General features: G+C 44.6%; 1 protein-coding gene across 1 annotated transcript in view; it reads left to right on the plus strand.

The window, feature by feature from the left end:
- LAMA5 (laminin subunit alpha 5) overlaps positions 1-22,438 on the plus strand; it is a 1,615,491-nt gene that overhangs the window by 647,692 nt on the left and 945,361 nt on the right. Inside the window, exon 13 of the mRNA XM_044090412.1 lies at positions 65-202. Within this exon, the coding sequence (XP_043946347.1) occupies positions 65-202 (138 nt within the window). The remainder of the gene's footprint in view (positions 1-64; positions 203-22,438) is intronic.

A 22,438-nucleotide genomic window follows, 5' to 3' on the forward strand; every position in this document is an offset into this window, starting at 1 on the left:
TGACTTTTGATGAAAGTTTGAAGGAATCCTTTGCGTGTTTGAAAGTACCTGTCTTCTTTTGCAGCATGTCAGTGCCAAGGGCCTGGGGTATTTGATGGAACATGTGATTTGGAATCGGGAAAATGCATGTGTCATGCTGGATTTGAAGGCTCTGCTTGTACCCAGTGTGCCCCTGGATATTTCAACTACCCTCTTTGCCAATGTAAGTACGTGATACAGCTGATAAAATGTATTAACTCATGCAGTGTTATATAGTAAATTCTTAATTTGGAAAACAGCAGTGCTGTGTAGCTGTTTTTATTTGTCAGACTTTATAAGAGCACTGTTTGAATGTAGAGGTGCATATACATGGGGACTGTATTTTGTAGGGGTCATTTGCTGTGCATGTATTACTGGTCATTTGTAGAGTCACCACAGACGTTAGAAGTTATTGTCCTGGTAGACTGTTTGATATCAGCTGGCTACATTTTTAATTTTTGTACCACTTTCCATAGCTATTGACATAATATTCCTCCTCTAGTTAGTTGCCATTTTCTGTACCAGAGCTCCCTGTCAGAATTCAGGAAATATTATCATAAGTCTATTTTATAAAAATGCAAGTTGTTGAAAGTCCCTATTCAAAAAACACATTAACAAAAGTGTTTTTTCAGAGTAGTTGTATCCCACAGAATCCATACATCTACTTGTTGATGTGACACCCCGACCCCATATATAAAAATGGAAAAAGGGGATTGGGTTGATGTCATTTCCCCTTATGTAAGTATATCAACACCAGGGATACATGAGCATTGGAAAAAGAGGTAAATTTCAGTTAATTGCTTTCGATGTGAATGGACTATGATGAGTTATTTTCCCATGTGCAGTTACAAACCAGGCCCAATTAGTATCAGTGGTGCAACCAGTAGCACACTCACCTTTGGTGCAGAAGGCTGTGCGTTGTATTCCCATACCACATAGATGGATTGCTGGTAGTGCAGTACAGCTTAAAGGGGGTGATGCACTCCTGAGTAGACCATTGTTTGGAGGAGATATAAGACCGCGGTCCCATCTGCCTGAGTTGGCAGTAGCTCAGGTGGATGTAAAAGATCTCATGGCACCCACCAAGAGTAGGGTAAGTTCCATAATGGTTTGGACAGATTTCCCCTGGAAGTATAAATACCACCTCTTGTCTCCCTGAAAAGAGGCTACTAGCCTTGTCGGACCAAAACGGTCAGGAAAGGCTAAATAAGTAAATGCTGCATGCAGATGTTCATCGTGCATACAGCTGCTGTCATAACAGATGGGTTCTCCTGCCATCAGGCGGGTCCTCGGTCGGCCGAATTCCAAAGTCTAGGTCCGGCGTCTGTTGTCGTCGCTTCTTCCCTGACGTCAGTGCGACAGGGGTATAAAGGAACCAGCCAATGCCATTTTCTTCAGTCTTTCTTGCCGCGCGGTGCCCGAAGCAGAAGCAGTTGGCAAGTGCCGGTCGGCCAGCTCCTGAAATTACGAAATTTGGAAACCGAAGTCTTCTTAAAAGCTAAGTACCCCGTTGGGGAAACTTTTCTTGCCTCAGACCGATGTCAGACAAAGTTAATAATTGTATTTCTTGTGGGAAGCAAATACCGCATAAGGATTTCCATTCCCTCTGTATACCTTGTTTAGGCCCAGACCACAACGTCTTGGTCTGTCGCTTTTGTGCTACATTCAACAAACGCACTATTAAGCGTCGGGCGGAGTTCGCCCAGCATTATTTTGGGAAAGCATTTAACTATACTATGTCGTTGGATACTCCGACTCCGGTTTTGTCTAAAAAACGCAAAGACAAGGACCGACACACGAGGTCCGCGGCCTCTACCGACACCACGCCAAAGCCGACTACGTGTGGTCCGGTTCTCAGTGAGGTGCCTACGCAGCCCCTGATTACTGACGACACTTCTTTGACGGTGTCTCCTGTGCCCGAGGTCGCAGGCTCCTCGGCCCACACCCCGACTACAGATACCAAAGCCACTCTTGGCATTGAAACTCAGAATGTGGACAGATCCATCTCCACTCAAGGTGTCTTCAGACCTTCCTCTTCTTTCTCCATCAAGGCTTTCACAAAGTCTAAAGCAACCATGCACCCTAAGAGACCAGCTACACAGGGCCCATCTCCAGGCCCCATGCCTAAGAAACGGATGCTTAAAATGGCTGAGGATTTAATTACTCTAATCAGAGGCTCTCAGCCCCCACCGGACAAAAGGTCCAGAGTGGAGGAAGATTCCCCCTCCTCTGATCAGGGCTCCATTATTTCAGAGCACTCTGATGATGAGGAACATTCTTACTCCCCTTTTGAAGACTCTGATGCGGAGGAGTCCATCCCTTCTGTATCCCCCCCTGAGGATTACTCATTTGGAGAAACTTTGCATACCTTAAGGGAACACTTCCACTGGGGAGGCCAGGATTAATCAGATTCCAAGAAAAGGCTCAGGGAATTTCTCTTGTTACCTCAGCATAGGCCTCTGGCTATACCTCCTGTCTTGGACATCCTAGATGATGTTTACTCGGAGGCCTGCCTTAACCTGGACTCTCTACCTCCAGCTCCAGTTAAGCCTGACAGGTACTACAGGGTTCCTGACTCACACCAATTTCTTTACAAAAGCCATGCTGCTGACCCAGAAACCATCTCACAGGGCCCCAAGGGAGTTAAGGCCTCCATTGCCAAAAATCCATTGCCTTCCGAGAGAGATTCCAGATCCTTAGAAAGGTGGGGAAAAAAGGTATATACCTCGGCTACCTTATCCATGAGGGCCTTAAACTGTCAGTTTCATATGCTAAAATACCAACAGTTTTTGTTATCACAATTGAAGAGTAAAATGTCACAATCTGAACAACCAGACTTGAAGGAGTTGCAGGATTTGATGCATAGTGCAGAACAAGTGGGTAAGCATACCTTACAATGTGGTTTTGATGCTCTAGAAGCCTCATGCAGAGCTGCTGTTACAGGATCAGTCATACGTAGGCGTGCCTGGCTCAAGAAATAAGCCTTGCCTGATCATGTCAAAGCTAAATTACTAGACGCCCCTCTTCAAAAGGATGTACTATTTGGTGCTAATGCTGAGGAGGTATTAAGGAAAATGGAGGAAAAGGCTAAATCAATGCAAACTGTGAAAGAGTTTCTACAGGTTCAACCCCCACGTTTTAGTAGAAATTGGCCTTCCAAAAACTGGTCCTTTCCTGCCACAGACAGACCCCAAAGAGGCAGATACAGGAGCCCAAGGGGCAGAGGACAATCCCAAGGCTCGTATAGAGGCAGACAATGGCAAGCTCCTACACAAAGAGGTGGTGAGGACAACTCTCAATCTTTCAGAAAGCAAACCCAATGACTTTCCCCTTTGCATGCCAACCAGGTTTCAAATGGCAGCCCCCTTAGGAGGAAAGCTGGCATTATTTTCAAAAATTTGGCATGTTGTTACAAAGGACAAATGGATCCTGGACATTATAAACAGAGGCTACAAATTCCATTTTCACACCCTTCCAAAATGAGAGGCATGCCAAACCTGCCACACAATCAAAGGGCAGAGGCACAAAAGCAAATTACAGATCTCATAAACATGAAAGCTATTCAAGAGGTACCTACGCACGAACAAGGTCAAGGTTTTTATTCCAGGCTATTTCTGGTGCCAAGGAAGGGAAAAGATTGGAGACCTATTTTGGATCTATCCATCCTAAACACATTTCTACTTGTACCAAAATTCAAGATGCTCACTCTACAGCAACTTCTTCCCATGCTGGGCAAGGAGTCTTGGCTGGTAACATTGGACCTCAAGGAGGCATACCTGCATGTCCCAGTCAGACAAAATTGCAGAAGGTACCTCAGATTTCTTGCAGGTTCAACCCATTATCAATTCTCTGCATTGCCCTTTGGCTTATCTACTGCTCTGAGAGTATTCACAAAATGCCTGGCATCAGTAATTGCCTACTGCAGACTTCAAGGGATACAAATATACCCCTATTTGGACGACTGCCTGATCCAAGCGGACAGCAAGCACATTCTTCTGAAACATCTGGCTTATGTAATAATGTTATTGAAGTCTCTGGGATACACAGTCAACAAAAAGAAATCAAGGCTAATACCCTCTCGAAGATAATTTTCCTGGGTGCCAATTTGGACACAAACACCCAGATGGCCTACCTCACACCAGAGAAGCAGGGGCAACTAATACAATACTTCAGAACACTAGCAAATTGCACCAGGCTGACTGCAAGGAAAATCCTGCAGGCTCTGGGATTCATGGCATCTTGCATCTTACTAATCCCATGTGCAAAGCTGCATATGAGGAAACTACAATGGTACCTAAAAAACATATGGTCTCAACACAGCCACAGTTTGGAAACAATAATACCACTAATTCCATGTCTGCAAAAGGAATTTCTGTGGTGGGCTCAAGCATGTCAAACAAACACAGGTCTTCCATTCAGCAAGCCTCAAGCAAATCAAGTCATCACAACAGATGCCTCGAACTACACCTGGGGGGGCGCACATGACAGATCGGTGCATTCAGGGCAAATGGTCCCAAAAAGAAAAGCACCTTCACATCAATCAAAAAGAAATGCTGGCAGTAATAAATGCTATTATAGCTTTCAAGGACCTTCTACAACCAGGTCAATTATTGATAAGAACGGGCAACACCACAGTCATGTGGTACATAAACAAACAGGGAGGAACACATTCTTACCCCCTATGCAGACTGGCCATGTCACTTTGGAACATGGCCATGGACTTACAAATGGAACTACAAGCACAGTACTTGCTAGGCAAGGCAAACACGCTGGCAGACAACCTAAGCAGGAATATGACAGATCCACACGAATGGATGTTGCATCCAAAAGTTTTTACAGAAATAATCCAAGAATGGGGAAGGCCAGACATAGATCTCTTTGCCTCCCACAAGAATCATCAAGTGACAAAATTCTGCTCAAGGATCTTCCATCCAAAGGCCTGGAGAGTGGATGCTCTTTCTTTCAGTGGGACATCAATGACAGTTTATGCCTTCCCTCCTCTTCCTCTGCTGCCCAAAGTTCTATTAAAGACCAAAGATGATTCTCATTGCTCCGGACTGGCCAAGGCAACACTGGTACCCACTCCTGAGGAGCCTGACGCATTCCCCACCATGGGCCCTGCCTCTAATGCCTCTTCTTCTGACTCAGCACAGTTTCAAAACTCTTCACAGCCAGCTAAAAACACTCAATCTAGCCGCATGGAAGATTCCTTAGCATCTCAACAGGCCCTACTCTCCAAGGAGGTGCAGGATGTCATTTTGGAGGCCAGAAGGCCATCAACTAGAAAGGCTTACTCCACAAAATGGAAACGTTTTTGTGTCTGGAATGAGAAAAAGGGAAAACTGAATTTACCTCAAATACTACAATATTTGGCTGAACTGCTAAGCAGTGGACTTTCTTTCTCCTCCATCAAAATACATGCCTCAGCCATTTCTGCAGAATACAACACTGATCCACCTTTATTCTCTCACCCTCTCTTAAGACAGTTCCTCAGAGGGGCTAAGAATTTAAGGCCTCCAAGGAAACAACCAATACCTGCTTGGGATCTTAATTTCATTCTGGAAAAATTGACCTTGCCTCCCTTTGAGCCATGAGCCAGCTGCCTCATCAGATTTGCAATGTTTGTCCTGGAAAACAGCTTTCCTTCTGGCTATCACCTCAGCTCGTAGAGTTTCAGAACTACAGGCTCTCATGGCTGTCCAGCCTTTTATTATCTTCCATCAGGACAGAGTTTCCTTACGAACCAACCTGTCCTTTATGCCTAAAGTGGTATCCAGGGTAGCTTTAAATCAGGCCATACATTTATCTACTTTTTATCCTAATTCTCAAAACAAAGGGGAGAGATTACTACATTCCTTGGACATCCACAGACAACTGCGTTATTATTTGGACAGAACAAAGCCTTTCAGAAAATCAGAACAGCTCTTTGTGGCCTATGCGGTAGGAGCTCAAGGGAAGCCAATTTCCAAATAGACAATCTCAAAATGGATAGCCCACTGCATACGCTTTTGCTCTTCCTTTCATGGCAAAACTGTTCCTACAGGCATTAGAACTCATTCCACCAGGGCCACAGCCACCTCTGCAGCCTTCCTCAGAGGAGTTCCTACCAAGGATATTTTGGAAGCAGCCACTTGGAGTTCTGTGCATACCTTCTCCAAGCACTACAACCTACCATTATACTCCAAATCTAGAGCAGGCTTTGCCACTGCAGTCTTGCAGGGCATTTTGGCTCCTCCTAGTTCCAACTAGTGCCTACCACCCCTTTCTTAGCTTTGGGATTCTACCCATCTGTTATGACTGCAGCTGTATGCACGATGAACATAGTACAGTTTTGTACCTACCATAAATGTAGATGTTCGAGTGCTAATACAGCTGCAGTCCAGGTTTCCCTCCCTCCTTCCCCTCTTGGGACAGGCATATAGCCTAACACATCCTCTTACAACCTGATTGGGGTTTTCATTCATGATGTATTTGCTTGCAACTACTGTATTTTGATTATATAGCACTGCATTATCACACATTTTTATTGTTGCCTTCCTTCTGGGGACACCTGACATCTGGGGCAAGAAAAACTGAAGAAAATGCCGTTGGCTGGTTCCTTTATACCCCTGTCGCACTGACGTCAGGGAAGAAGCGACGACAAATGACGCCGGACCTAGAATTTGGAATTCGGCCGACCGAGTACCCGCCTGACGGCAGGAGAACCCATCTGTTATGACTGCAGCTGTATTAGCACTCGAACATCTACATTTATGGTAGGTACAAAACTGTACTTTCCTTACCTGGAATCCAGTGATTCTGTAAGTACTGCATGCAGTTCCTTACCTGGAATTCAGTGATTCTGTAAGTACTGCGTGCAGTTCCTTACCTGGAATCCAGTGTTTCTGTAAGTACTGCGTGCAGTTCCTTACCTGGAATCCAGTGTTTCTGTAAGTACTGCGTGCAGTTCCTTACCTAGAATCCAGTGATTCTGTAAGTACTGCGTGCAGATGTTCTTCGTGTTTCACTGTTGCAGTCATTACATTTGGGTAATCTGCTGGCAGGTTGCCCTCAGTCGGCCTGAATTCCAAAGTCTTGGGTCCTGCATCGGTTGCTGTCTCCTCTTCCATGACGTCAGGTCGTCAGGGGTATAAAACATGCAGCCGACGCCATTTTCTTCAGTCTTTCTTACCACGCGGTGCCTGAAGCAGAAGCAGTTCACAAGTGCTGGTCGGCCGACTCCTGAGATTTTCATGTTCGAGTTTCAGATCCGAAGTCTTCAATAAAGCTAAGTACCCCATTGGGGAAACTTTTTTCTTGCTCCAGACCGATGTCAGAAAAAGTAAATAATTGTATTTCTTGTGGAAAGCAAATACCTCATAAGGATTTTCATTCTTACAGTATTCCTTGCGTAGGCCTTGATCACAACGTTTCTGGTTGTCGTTTTTGTGCTAGATTTAACCAACGCACTATTAAGCGTTGGTATGATTTTGCTTTAAACTATTTTGGACGATGGTTTAATTATCTAGAAATGTCGTCGGATAGCCATCCGACTACCGGAGTTCACAAAAAATGCAAAGAAAAGGAATGAGATAGACAACCGAGGCTCAAAACCGACGACGAAGCTTCTCCTAAGCCAGTCACTGGTTCTCAGTGAGGTGCTTTCGCAGCCCCTGGCACCCACTACTTTAGAGTCACAGGCCACTACTGATTCCCATGTGGAGTCGGCCATGCCACTGGAAACTCAAGGTATTGGAGTATCGGATACTATTCCTTCAGATGGGTCCGGAGCCACTGAGCAGGCACCAGTGTCTGAGGGTATATTCAGACCTAAACATCTTTATATTAAACTGAGTTCAGCTTCAAAGGCAAAGACTAAAGCACCTTCTAAAGCAAAGAAACAAACTCAAGAGCCACGTGGTCAGGCCTCTATGCCCAAAAAACAGATGCTCAAAATGGCCGAAGACTTGATTACCTTGATCAGGGGTTCCAATCCCCCTCCTGATAAGAGGCCTAGGCAAGAGACTGACTATGAATCTTCAGATCAGGTTTCCATTTCTTCTGATTTCTCTTCTGTTCAGGAATATTCTCTTCCCCCTATGAGGATTCTGATGCCGAAGAATCTATACCTTCAGCTTCTCCTCCAGAGGACTATTCTTTTGGGGAAACCTTGCATACCATGAGGGAGCATTTCCACAGGGAGAGCCAAGATTTTTCAGAATCTAAAAAGAGGCTCAGGGATTTCCTTTTACTTCCTCAACATAGGCCACTAGCCATTCCACCTTTGTTAGACATTATAGATGATGTGTTTTTGGAGTCTAGTCTTACCCCTGACTCCTTACCTTCAGCTTCTGTTAAGCTTGACAGATATTACAGGGTTCCTGACTCTCATAAATTCCTTTTTAAAAACCCTGCAGCAGACCCAGAAACTATTTCACAGGGTCCCAAGGGAGTTATGGCTTCCACTGCAAAAAACCCTTCCCCCTCTGACAGAGATTCTAGGGCACTGGATAGATGGGGAAAAAAGGTATACACGTCTGCTACCTTGGCTATAAGGGCCTTAAACTGTCAGTTTCATATGCTCAAATATCAGCAACATGTCATGGCATTGCTTAATCAGAAAATGTTATTAAACTCTGAATGTGCAGAAAATAAGGAAATGCAGGATATATTGCATGCAGCTGAGCAAGTTGGAAAGCATATTTGCAATGTGGTTTTGATTCTTTGCAGGCCTCCTGCAGGGCCGCAGTTATAGGTTCTGTAATTAGGAAGTATGCTTGGTTAAAAGAACAAAATCTGCTTGATCATGTCAAAGTTAAATTATTAGATGCACCTTTACAGCATGATACTTTATTTGGTGTTAAGGCAGAAGAGGTGTTAAAGAAAATGGAGGACAAAGCTAAATCTATGCAAACTGTCAAAGATTTCTTACAAGTACAGCCACCTAGGTTTAGTAGACACTGGCCAACAAAGAATTGGTCCTTTCCTGTGTCAGACAGACCTCAATGGCGCAGATCCAGATGCCCTAGAGGCATATCCCAGGCACAGGGTTCATACAGGTCAAAGCAATGGGGGGTGCCTCTACCTCCAAAGTTGGAGAAGACAAATCTCAACCATACAGGAAACAGTCCCAATGACTTCCCCCTGCCTGCACCAAGCACTTATCTCCTGGCAGCACCCTTAGGGGGGAAATTAGCACTTTTTTCTCAAAACTGGCACATCATAACCCAGGACAAGTGGGTTCTAAATATCGTGTCACAAGGCTACAAGTTTCATTTCCATACCCTGCCAAAGGCAAACGGCTGGCCAGATCTGCCAAAAAATCAATGGGCAGAGGCACAAAAACAAGTCTCATCCCTCATGGACATGGAGGCCATTTAACAAGTACCAGAGCAAGAGCAGGGACAAGGATTTTACTCGAGACTGTTCTTGGTGCCCAGAAAGGACAAGGCCAATATTGGACCTATCTATTCTGAACACATTCCTGGATATACCAAAATTCAAGATGTTGACTTTGCAGCAGCTTCTGCCCAGCATGCTTGGCTTGTGACTTTAGACCTAAAAGAGGCATACCTGCATGTCCCAATCACACAAATATGCAGAAGCTACCTCAGATTCAATTCTCGTGTAATGCATTACCAATTTTCTGCACTGCCCTTTGGCTTATCTACTGCACCCAGGGTCTTTACAAAGTGCCTGGCACCAGTAATTGCATTTTGCAGACAAAGAGGAATACATATATATCCTTACTTGGACAACTGTCTAATTCAAGCAGAGAACAAGGACATTCTTCTACATCATCTGGAGTTTGTGAAAAGACTTCTAACATGTCTAGGGTACAGTCAATGAAAAGAAATCAAAACTAGTACCCTCTCAAGAGATAATATTCCTGGGTGCAAGCTTAAATACAACTGCCCAGATGGCTTATCTCACGCCAGACAAACAAAGGCAAAAGACTACCTATTTCAAAATGTTGGCAACAAAGGCCCAGTTATCTGCAAGAAAAATTCTGCAGGCTTTGGGCTTCATGGCATCCTGCATCCTACTAATTCCATATGCAAGACTGCATATGAGGAAACTACAATGGTACCTAAAAAGTGTTTGGACTAAACATTGCCACAGCCTGGAAACTATGATTACTCTTATTCCCTGCCTGCAATAGGAGTTTCGATGGTGGGCAAAGGCTTGTCACCAAAACAAGGACAGCCATTCACTTTACCCCCAGCCAGGCAGGCACTAACAATGGATGCATCAGATTATGCCTGGGGGGCCCACATGGCAGGGAGATGCATTCAGGGCCCATGGGCCTCAAACCAAATGCATCTACATATCAATCAAAAAGAGATGCTAGCTGTTCAAAATACCCTGACAACCTTCAAGGACCTACTTCATCCAGGACAACTACTGATAAAGACAGACAACACCACGGTCATGTGGTATATAAACAAGCAGGGGGGGCACACATATTCTTACCCCCTTTGCAGACTAGCCATGACTTTGTGGGATGCAGCATTGACTTACCAAGTACATCTGCAGGCACAATTCCTGCCAGGAAGGAAAAATACTCTGGCAGACGAACTAAGCAGAAACCTCATGGATCCCCACGAGTGGCAGCTGAATCCAGAAGTCTTCAGCATGATAACAAGGAAATGGGGATGCCCGGACATAGATCTATTTGCCTCCCCTCACAACTACCAACTAAAAAGATTCTGCACAGGGATTTGTCACAGACAAGCATGGAAAGTGGATGCCCTATCTTTCAGCTGGAAAAACCTATTAGTATATGCCTTTCCCCCACTGCCTCTCCTACCCAAGGTACTCCTAAAGGTCAGACAGGAGAAGCCAAAGATGATACTAATTGCCCCAGACTGGCCCCGCCAGTACTCGTATCCAATACTAAGGAACTTGTCTCAATGCCCAGCTTGGACCTTACCACAAATACCTCATCTACTGTCCCAGCAAAACAATCAGATCCTGCACAGCTAACTCAGGACTTTAAACCTGGCAGCATGGCGGATAATGTAGTCATACAAAACACACCTCTCAGTAAAGCTGTGATGGATGTCATTTTGGAAGCCAGAAGGCCTAGTACTAGAAAATCTTACGCTGGAAAATGGAAGAGATTCTGTGCTTGGAACCAGGCACAAGGGACTGATACAGCTGTGCCAAATATTCCTCAGATTTTGCAATACTTAACTGAGATGCTGGACAAAGGCCTATCTTTTTCATCTATTAAAATTAATGCCTCTGCCATTTCAGCTCATTACAATGCAGAGCCACCAATCTTTTCTCATCCCTTATTAAAGCAGTACCTCAGAGGAGCCAAAAAATTAAGGCCTCCAAGGAGGTCACCAGTGCCTGCATGGGACCTCAACTATGTCTTGGAAAAACTCACCCTGCCTCCTTTTGAGTCAGCTGCTACTGCTGATATAAAGTTTTTATCTTTGAAAGCAACTCTGCTTCTAGCAATAACTTCTGCAAGACGAGTTTCAGAGCTACAGGCACTCATGGCTGTGGAACCTTTTATCATTTTTTATCCAGACAGGGTCTCTGTGAGGACAAACCCCACATTTATGCCTAAGGTGGTGTCCAGTGTGGCTCTTAACCAAACTATTCATCTGCCAACTTTTCATCCAAATCCACAGAACAAGGGGGAGAGAATTCTGCATTCTTTGGACGTACACAGCTTAGATTCTACTTGGACAGAACCAAAGTTTTCAGAAAGACAGAGCAATTACTAGTGGCATATGCTGCAGGATCACAAGGAAAGGCTACCTCAAAGCAGACAATTTCAAAGTGGATAGGCCACTGTATTCATTTCTGCTACTTACACCATGGCAAGCCAGTGCCCAAGGGCATTAGGCCACATTCCACCAGAGCTGCAGCCACTTCAGCAGCCTTTCTCAGGGGAGTACCCAAATGTAATGACTGCAACAGTGAAACACGAAGAACATAGTACAGTTGTGTACACTTACCATAAATGTAGATGTCTGAGTGGATTCACTGTTGCAGTCCAGGTTACTCACCCACCATCAACCAGTCATTCTGGAGTTTATCTTTCCTTCTCTATCTTCTACAACCTATGTGGTGTATTTGCTTGTAGATGAAGGTAAAGTTTATTTTGATGCATATATATATATATATATATATATATATGTCCTTCATGGATGCATCTGCAGTCATAACAAATGGGTTGTCCTGTCGTCAGGCAGCCCTTCGGTCGGCCGGATTCCAAAGTCTGGGTCCTGATGTCGCACTTCACCCGGCGTCATCTCTGCTGGTCTTGGTATAAAGGCATCAGCCGCGCCATTTTCCTCAGTCTTTCTTGCGGCGTGGCGGGAAGCAGAAGCTGTTCGCAAGTGCGGTCGGTCAGATCCAGAGATTACTACTACCGAATACTACTTTGAAGACTTCTAAAAGCTAAGTACCCGTGGGGACTCTTTCTTGCCTCAGCCGATGTCAGAAAAAGTCAATAACTGTTTAACTTGTGGGAAACAAATACCTCATAAAGATTTCCACTCTTACTGTCTGCCTTGCTTAGGCCCAGACCACGACATAGCAGCCTGTTCGCCTGTGCTTCCTTCAACCGACAAACGCTTAGGCGCGTCGGAGTTTGCTGAACAGTTTTTGCTCAGATTTTGCGTACATTATGCCGCCGGATCCTCCGACTACCCAAATTGTTAAAAAGCAAAGAAAAGACAGACACTCATGGCCGAAACCACGGTTAAGCAAGTGTCTCGGTTTCGCCGAAACCGAGAAAACTGGTCAATCTTCAGCCGAATCCATGACTACTACTGAGGTTCCTGCTACCTTACCTGAATCGGCCTCAGAAATTTTGCCTACAACTGTGGTTCCTAGTGATTTATCAGACACCATCCCTTTGGATGTCTCTACCCCAGCACGTGGTGCTGCTAGGCCTCCTGCAGCCATGTCTATTAAGGCCTTTGCCAGGGCTAAAGCAGCCAAATCTGCTAAATCAGTGCCTGTTAAACCCCTCACACAGGCCCACTTCTAGTTCACAAATGCTTACTCTGGCAGAAGATTTAATATCCTTAATTAGGGGATCCCAATCTCACCCAGACAGGGCCTCTCAGCCCCAGAAAAGAGACCTAGAGCAGAGCCCCCCGAGCCAGTGTCCTCTGATGATTCTGCGGATGACTCAGACATAACAGACCAGCCAGAGGCTCCTTTTTCTATTTATGAAGATTCCGATGCTGAAGAATCCATTCCAGCTGCCTCTCCACCAGAGGAATTTTCCTTTGGGGAAACCTTACATGCCATGAGAGAACAATTCCAATGGCAGGGACAAGATTTCTCAGATTCAAGAAAAAGGCTTAGGACTTTTCTGCACTTACCACAACATAGGCCCTTAGCTATACCTCCTGTTCTGCCTGTTGTGGATGATGCATTTAATGATGTCTGCACTGCTCCTGATTCTTTACCTCCAGCCCCTGCCAAACCAGATAGATTTTACAGGGTGCCAGACACTCATCACCACCTATACAAGGCCCCACTTGCAGACCCCTTGAAGCCTGCAGACCTTCAACAAGAAGGAACTATGCAGGAAAATGGAAAAGGTTTGTCATTTGGAGTACTGAAAGAGGAAAAGATGTGTCGAACATAGATATTGCTAACATTCTGGAGTACTTGGCAGAGCTTCTACATACAGGCCTGTCCTATTCCTCCATCAAGATACATGCATCAGCTATTTCAGCAGAATACAGCTTTGATCCACCTGTCTTTTCACATCCTCTACTCAGGCAGTTCCTCAGAGGGATCAAGAATGTAAAACCTCCTAGGAAACCACCATTACCAGCATGGGACTTGAACTTTGTGCTAGAAAAGTTGACACTCCCTCCGTTTGAACCAGCAGCAACAGCAGATCTACAACACCTGTCATGGAAAACTGCTTTCCTACTGGCAATTACCTCAGCAAGGAGGGTTTCGGAACTACAGGCCTTAATGGCAGTGCAACCCTTCCTAATCTTCCATCAAGATAGTGTCCATGAGAACTAATCCTACATTTATGCCTAAGGTGGTATCCAGAGTGTCTTTAAACCAGGCAATCCACCTACCTACCTTCTTTCCCAATCCACAAAACAGAGGGAAAGAATGCTGCATACCTTGGATGTACATAGACAGTTACTACTACCTGGACAGAACCAAATGTAACAGAAAAACTGACCAGCTTTTTGTAGCCTATGCAACAGGAAGGAAGGAAAAGCAATTTCAAACAGACAAACTCCAAATGGATAGGAAATTGCATAAGATTCTGTTACTCCTACCATGGAAAACCAATTCCACAGAACATAAGACCTCATTCTACAAGGGCTACAGCCACTACCACAGCTTTCGTGGCAACCAAGGACATTATTGAGGCTACTTGGACCTCCGTGCATACATTTGCCAAGCATTATAATCTACCTCTATACTCTAGATCCCGGCAGGGTTTGCCACTGCTGTACTGCAAGGGATCCTAACTACACCATAATTTTTCTTCCTCCTCCCTAGTTTGGCTATGGTATTCTACCCATTTGTTATGACTGCAGATGCATCCATGAAGGACATAGTACAGTTTTGTACCTACCATAAATGTAGATGTCGAACTGGATAGCATCTGCAGTCAGGATTACCCCTCCTTCCCTCTGTGGTACTCCTAGGGTATTTACCCTCCTAATAGCTAGCTGGGGAGTCTCTTATGGTGTATTTGTTTGTATATATGTACATACATGCTTATTTTTGTGTTTGCCTTCTACTTTTTTGGAAACATTGGCATTTATCCAAAATTTAGCCTTCAAGAGGGCAACTGGCATCTGGGGCAAGAAACACGGAGAAAATGGCGTCGGCTGATGCCTTTATACCAAGACCAGCAGAGATGACATCGAAGTGACATCAGCCGGACCCAGACTTTGGAAAAGGGCTGCCTGACGACAGGACAACCCATTTGTTATGACTGCAGATGCTATCCAGTTCGGACATCTACATTTATGGTAGGTACAAAACTGTACTATATATATATATATATATATATATATATATATATATATAATTTTATATATTTTGCTACCTTTTTGGGAGCACCTGACATCTGGGGCAAGAAAAACTAAAGAAAATGGCGTTGGCTGCATGTTTTATACCCCTGACGACCTGACATCATGGAAGAGTAGACAGCAACAGACGCAGGACCCAAGACTTTGGAATTCAGGTCGACTGAGGGCAACCTGCCAGCAGATTACCCAAATGTAATGACTGCAACAGTGAATACACTTGAACATCTACATTTATGGTAAGTGTACACAACTGTACTTTCCTTACCTGGAATCCAGTGATTCTGTAAGTACTGCGTGCAGTTCCTTGCCTGGAATCCAGTGATTCTGTAAGTACTGCGTGCAGTTCATTACCTGGAATCCAATGATTCTGGTGTACTGTAGCCTGGCCTATGGAACCACAGTTCTAGTGTACTGTTCTACCAGTTGTTCTGAACCATCATTATGTTGTGAGTCTGCTGGGAGTAGCTGTTCTGGTATGACATGCTGCCAGTTTCCTGAGACAGCAATTCCAGTCTGTTTGCCCCCAGTGATTTGGGACCACCATTTATTGCATCGTTGTCCTATTCCCATTTGTCTGATATTATATATTCCTCTGTTGTCACACAAGTCAGCTTAAAGCCACACTGTGAAGCATTTCTCTGAGTCCCCAGAGTATGTTTAAGTTAATGATTGAAAGAATGCATCAGTGAGTGTGTTGTCTGGATTGTTTAACAGTGCCATTGTACAGTGTGGTAGCACTTACAGTAAAACATTTTATTTAAATATGCTTTTTACCAGACAAGCCCACTAAGCCCACAACCTTCCTATTAAAGGTGTCATGGACTTCACATTGGCTGAGTCAGGGTTACCACCTGTCCCACTTTGCGAGGGACAGTCCCTCTTTGGGCAGTTGTGTTCTGCAAAAAATGTGAAAAAATGGCAAATGTCCTGAGATTTTAGGACAAAATTATTTTCTATATTTTATGTCATAGTTGCATAAAACAGTTATTCTGCATCTGAAACACCTAAATGTTATAAGAAACAGAATAAGGAACTAAAATGCTACAAGAATAGACTTTTATTCAGGCAAAAAACTGAAGTTCTGTGCTTTGTACTGGCCGTGGGTATGTTTTGCCCTGCAAAATCTGATGTTTGTAGCACAAATGTCCCACTTTGGGCATCTGGAAAGGTGGCAACCCTAGCTGAGTGCAAGATCGCTGCCTTACAGCTTGAGGGTCCAGGGTTCAGTTCTGACCTGTGGTCACAGTGTGTGGAGTTTACATGTTCTCCCAGTGTCTTTGTGGGTTTTGTTTCTGAATCACAGTGTATAATTGAAAAATAATATCCCCTAATTTGAGATCTGAAACCAAGATTTTACATTTTGTGAAGGTACTCTGGGTTTTCCCTGCATTGTGGAAGTATTAAGGGAAAATATTAGCCCCTTATTTGGGATTTCAAACCAAGACCTCCAGCATTCTGTGAGGGATACTCTGGATGTCCTTCTATTCCTATGTTGCAGTATTCTTAGTGTGGGATTTCTCACCTCAGGTGACCTGAACATCAGCGCCTTCACAAAAGTTTAAGCCTGGCTGTTGTAGGTGCATGGGACATCTCAAAATACTGAAATATCGAATTTCAGTATCTCAATACCAGTACACAAAAAGTGTAGTTCAAAACTGCATATTGTCGAATCTTTTAGTTTGTCGAATCTGCTGTAAGTGTGGTGCAGTCTTTTCTTCATTGTATGCTGTGATTTTAAGGTTTATTGGTTTCTGGGTATTAAAGATGGCGGCCAATGTGTGGTTATCTTCAGAGATTCAGGTAGGTTTGTAGCTTGTAAAGGTTTTTGCTAGAAGTGTGGTTTGTTTTAGTTTATTGGAGAGTTTTAGGAGTAAGTTGGGGTAGGTAGATGAGAGTGTGTGTGTAAGTGTTGAAAGTGGTGATTTTTGTAGATGTGTAGTGTGTGTTTTTAGTGGGATAAGTGTGACTGTGTGCAATGGGAGTGTGTAACAGTAGGTTTGTTGTTTTTTTCATGTTAGTGCAACCTCTGAGTTGGTATATGTAAATAGTGGGGGTGTGGGGGATGCAGGGGGACATGCCCCCCTGCTTAAACGTATACTAGTGATGTTCATCGTGTTTCACTGTTGCAGTCAATACAGTTGGGTTATCCTGCTGGCAGGCTACCCGCAGTCGGCCCGAGTTCCAAAGTCTAGTTCCGGCGTTGGTTGCTGTCGCCTCCTCCCTGACGTCAGTGTGCCAGGGGTATAAAAGATGCAGCCAACGCCATTTTCTTCAGTCTTTCTTGCAGCGCAGTCCCCGAAGCAAAAGCACTTCGCAAGTGCCGGTCGGCCGACTCCTGAGATTTTCAAATTCGAATTTCAGATCCGAAGTCTTCATTAAAGATAAGTACCCCGTTGGGGGAACTTTTTTCTTGCTCCAGATCGATGTCAGAAAAAGTTAATAATTGTATTTCTTGTGGGAAGCAAATACCTCATAAGGATTTTCATTCTTACTGTATTCCTTGCCTAGGCCCTGACCACGACGTTGCTAGTTGTCGGTTTTGTGCTAGATTTAACCAATGCACTATTAAGCGTCGGTACGATTTTGCATTTCATTATTTTGGCAGAAGATTCAATTATATAATACCGTCAGAACAGCCGACTACCGGAGTTTATAAAAAGCGCAAAGAAAAAGAAAAGGACAGGCATCCGAGGTCCAAACCCGACGACGAGGCTTCTGTTAGGCTTGTCGTCGGTTCGCCGGTTCTCAGTAAGGTGCTTTCGCAGGCCCTGATGCCCGCTACCTCAGAGCCACAGGCCACTTCCGACTCCCACGTGGAGCCAACTAAGCCGCTGGAAACTCAAGGTATTGGACACTCGGAAACTATTCCCTCAGATGGGTCCGAAGCCGCTGAGCAGGCATCGGCTTCTGAGGGTGTTTTCAGGCCTACACAATTATATGTAAAACCAACTTCAGCTTCAAAGGCAAAGACTAAAGCAGCTCTAAAGACAAAGAAACAAGTACAGCATTTTCCTGGACAGGCCTCCATGCCTAAAAAAACAGATGCTTAAAATGGTCGAAGACCTAATTACTTTGATCAGGGGTTCCCACCCCCCTCCTGATAAGAGGCCTAGGCAAGAGATAGAATATGAATCTTCAGATCAGGTTTCCATTTCTTCTGATTCCTCTTCTGAACATGAATATTCCCTTCCTCCCTATGAGGATTCTGATGCTGAAGAATCTATCACTTCAGCCTCTCCTCCTGAGGATTATTCTTTTGGGGAGACCCTGCATACTATGAGGGAGCATTTTCACTGGGAGAGCCAAGATTACTCAGAATCCAAGAAAAGGCTCAGAGACTTCCTTTTATTGCCCTAGCACAGGCCCCTTGCTATTCCTCCTGTTTTAGACATTGTAGATGATGTATTTTCAGAGTCCGGTCTGTCTCCTGACTCTTTGCCACCAGCTCCTGTTAAGCCAGACAGATACTACGGGGTTCCTGATTCACATAAACTTCTTTATAAAAACCCTGATGCTGACCCAGAAACTATTTCTCAGGGTCCCAAAGGGGTCAAGGCATCCACTGCAAAAAACCCTATTCCCTCTAATAGGGATTCAAGGGCCCTGGACAGATGGGGCAAAAAGATTTATACTTCTGCTACCTTGGCTGTAAGAGCTTTAAATTGTCAGTTAAATATGCTTAAATATCAGCAATATCTTATGTCACTACTTAAGCAGAAAATGTTGATAAATTCAGAATGTGCAGAAAACAAAGAAATGCAGGATTTATTGCATGCAGCTGAACAAGTGGGAAAGCATACTTTGCAATGTGGTTTTGATTCTCTAGAGGCCTCCTGCAGGGCCGCAGTTACAGGTTCTGTCATTAGGAGGCATGCTTGGTTAAAAGAACAGAATCTACCCGATCATGTTAAAGCAAAAATATTAGATGCTCCATTACAACATGATACCTTGTTTGGTGTTAAAGCAGAGGAGGTGTTGAAGAAAATGGAGGACAAAGCTAAGTCTATGCAAGCAGTGAAGGATTTCTTACAGGTGCAGCCTCCCAGATTTAGCAGGAACTGGCCTACAAAGAATTAGTCCTTTCCAGTGTCAGACAGGCCACAAAGAGGCAGATACAGATGCCCCAGAGGCAGATCACAGCCTCAAGGCTCATACAGGCCTAAACAATGGGGTGCTTCTACCTCCAAAAGTGGAGAGGAAAAATCACAGCCATACAGTAAACAGTCTCAATGACTTTCCCCTGCCAGCACCAAGCACTTATCTTCTGGCAGCTTCTTTGGGGGGAAAACTAGCATTTTTTTCACAAAATTGGCACATGATCACCCTGGACAAATGGGTCTTAAATATCGTATCTCAAGGCTACAGGTTCCACTTTCACACCCTGCCAAGGCCAAACGGTATGCCAGACCTGCCACGCAATCAATGAGCAGAGGCGCAAAAACAAGTTTCATCTCTCATGGACATGAGAGCCATTCAGCAAGTACCACAGCAAGAGCAGGGACAAGGATTTTACTCAAGGCTATTCCTGGTACCCAGAAAGGACAAAGCCTGGAGACCAATACTGGACCTGTCTATCCAAAACACATTCCTGGATATTCCAAAATTCAAAATGTTAACTCTGCAGCAGCTTCTGCCCATGCTGGGCAAGAAGGCTTGGCTTGTGACTTTAGACCTAAAAGAGGCATACCTGCATGTCCCAATCAGACAATCATGCAGAAGATACCTCAGATTTATAGCTGGTTCAATGTACTACCAATTCTCTGCACTGCCCTTTGGCTTATCTACTGTGCCCAGGGTCTTCACAAAAGGCCTGGCACCAGTAATTGCATCTTGCAGACAGAGGAATACAAATATATCCTTACTTGGACGACTGCCTTCTTCAAGCAGAGAACAAGGACATCCTACTACAGCATCTGGCATTTGTAAAAAGATTACTAACAGGTCTAGGGTACACAGTAAATGAAAAGAAATCAAAACTCGTACCCTCTCAAGAGATGATATTCCTGGGTGCATGCTTAAATACAACTGCCCAGATGGCTTATCTCACGCCAGACAAACACAGACAACTGACTACTTATTTCAAAATGTTGGCAGCAAAGACACAGTTATCTGCAAGAAAAATTCTGCAGGCTTTGGGCTTCATGGCATCCTGCATACTGCTAATTCCATATGCAAGACTGCATATGAGGAAACTTCAATGGTATCTAAAAAGTGTTTGGACTCAACATTGCCACAGCCTGGAAACAATAATTACCCTCATTCCCTGCCTGCAACAGGAGTTTTGATGGTGGGCAAAAGCCTGTTACCTCAACACGGGACAGCCATTCACCTTACTCACAGCCAGGCAGACATTGACAACAGATGCATCAGATTATGCTTGGGGGGCCCATATGGCAGGAAGATGTATTCAGGGCACATGCTCCGCAAGTCAAATGCATCTACATATCAATCAAAAAGAGATGCTAGCTGATGTTCTTCATTCCACATTGCTGCAGTCCTAACTATTGGGGTAGTCCGCTGTCCAGTCGGCCCGAATACCAAAGTATATGGCTGACGTCGGTCAAGGCGCATTAGACTGACGTCAGTACGTCAGGGTACTAATGCGCATGACCGACGTCATATCCTCAGTCTTTTTTGCCGCATGGTCCGATGCAGAAGCAGTTTTGCGAGTGCAGGTTGGCGTTCTGAAAGTTTCTGAAGTCAGAGTTTCAGACCGAATCAAAGTTGGCTAAGTACCCGTTGGGAATATTTTGGTTTTTCTTGCCTCAGTATTTAACCGGATGTCAGAAAAAGTGAATAACTGTATTTCTTGTGGGAAACAGATACCTCATAGGGATTACCATACTTTGTGTATACCTTGTTTAGGGCCTGAGCACGGCGTTGTTGGATGCGCTCTTGTGCTAGATTTAACAAACGCACTATTAAGAGAAGGTTAGACTGTGCCAGGTTAGTTTTGGGAAGCGTTGTAATTATAAAATGCCGTGAATGCTCCGGCCCGCTTCGCCAAAAGCGCAAGGATAAAGCAGCAAAGCCTAGAGTGGAGGAACCGACAGTCCCGGACGTCGGTTCTTTAGAAGGCTCAGTGGAGCCGGAGGTTTTGCCAGGAGTTTCTTTGGAGTCTCAGGAGAGACTTTACTGTTACAGGATGTGTCCTCTCAGGAAGTAGGCCAGGCTGAAGGGGCTTCTCAGGTGGCTGTTCTTCCCTCTCTTCCTAAGGTGGTTAGGGCCTCCCCTTCTGTTTCCAAGGCTTCCTTAAGAGGCAGGCCTAGTTTAGCTTCAGTGGGGGTTTCTCCGAGTGTTTCAGGGTCTTTGCCTAAGAAGCATATGCTAAAATGGCAGAGGATTTGATTACTATGATTAGAGGTTCTATGCCCCTCCTGATAAGAGGCCTAGGGTGGAACCTGAGTTTGAGAGTTTTGAGCAATGTTCGAGGCTTCTGAGTCTTCTGAAGACTTGCAGGAGTATCCTCCTTATTCTGATTCTGATGTGGATGATTCTACTCCTTCAGCTTCGCCTCCTGAGGATTTTTCATTCTCAGAGACTCTGCATTCCATGAGGGAGCATTTTAAATGGGAAGGTCAAGATTTCTCTGATTCCAGGAAGAGGCTTAGGGAATTCTTGTTTTACCCCAGCATAGGCCTTTAGCTATACCTCCTGTTCTGAATGTGGTAGAAGATGTTTTTGCAGAGGCTTCCCTGAATCCTGATTCTTTGCCTCCTGCCCCAGTTAAACTGGATAGGTACTATAAGGGTGCCTGAGGCTCATAAGTATCTTTTAAGAGTCCTAGGGCAGACCCGGAAACTGTCTCTCAGGGGCCTAAAGGTGTGAAGGCTTCTGTTGTTAAAAATCCTGTTCCTCCTGATAAAGAGGCAAGGGCTTTGGATAGATGGGGAAAGAAAGTGTATATTTCTTCCACTTTAGCCATGAGGCGTTGAATTGTCAGTTTCACATGTTAAAATATCAGAATTATCTCCTTTCACAATTGAAGTCTAAGGTGGATGCTCTGGCTGAAGGTATTGAGTGTAAAGAGTTGCAGGATTTAGTTCATGTCTCTGAACAGGTGGGAAAGCATTCCTTGCAGTGTGGTTTTGATGCTGTGCAGGCCTCCTCGAGGGTGGCTGCCACTGGTTCTGTTCTTCGCACGCCTGGTTGAGAGATCAGAATTTAGCTGAGCATGTTAAGACAAGGATTTTGGATGCTCCTTTACAGTCTGATGTGTTGTTTGGTTCGCCTGTGGAAGCAGTTTTAAAGAAAATGGAGGACAAGGCTAAGTCTATGCAAACTGTTAAGGATTTTTGCAGGTGCAGCCTCCAAAGTTTAGTAGAAATTGGCCTACTAAGGGATGGACATGTCCTGCTTACGATTCCCAGTCTAGGGGTAGGTCTAGACGT

The sequence above is a fragment of the Protopterus annectens genome, chromosome 12.part0 (assembly GCF_019279795.1).
Source record: "Protopterus annectens isolate FY-2018-M chromosome 12.part0, PAN1.0, whole genome shotgun sequence".
NCBI lineage: Eukaryota > Metazoa > Chordata > Ceratodontiformes > Protopteridae > Protopterus > Protopterus annectens.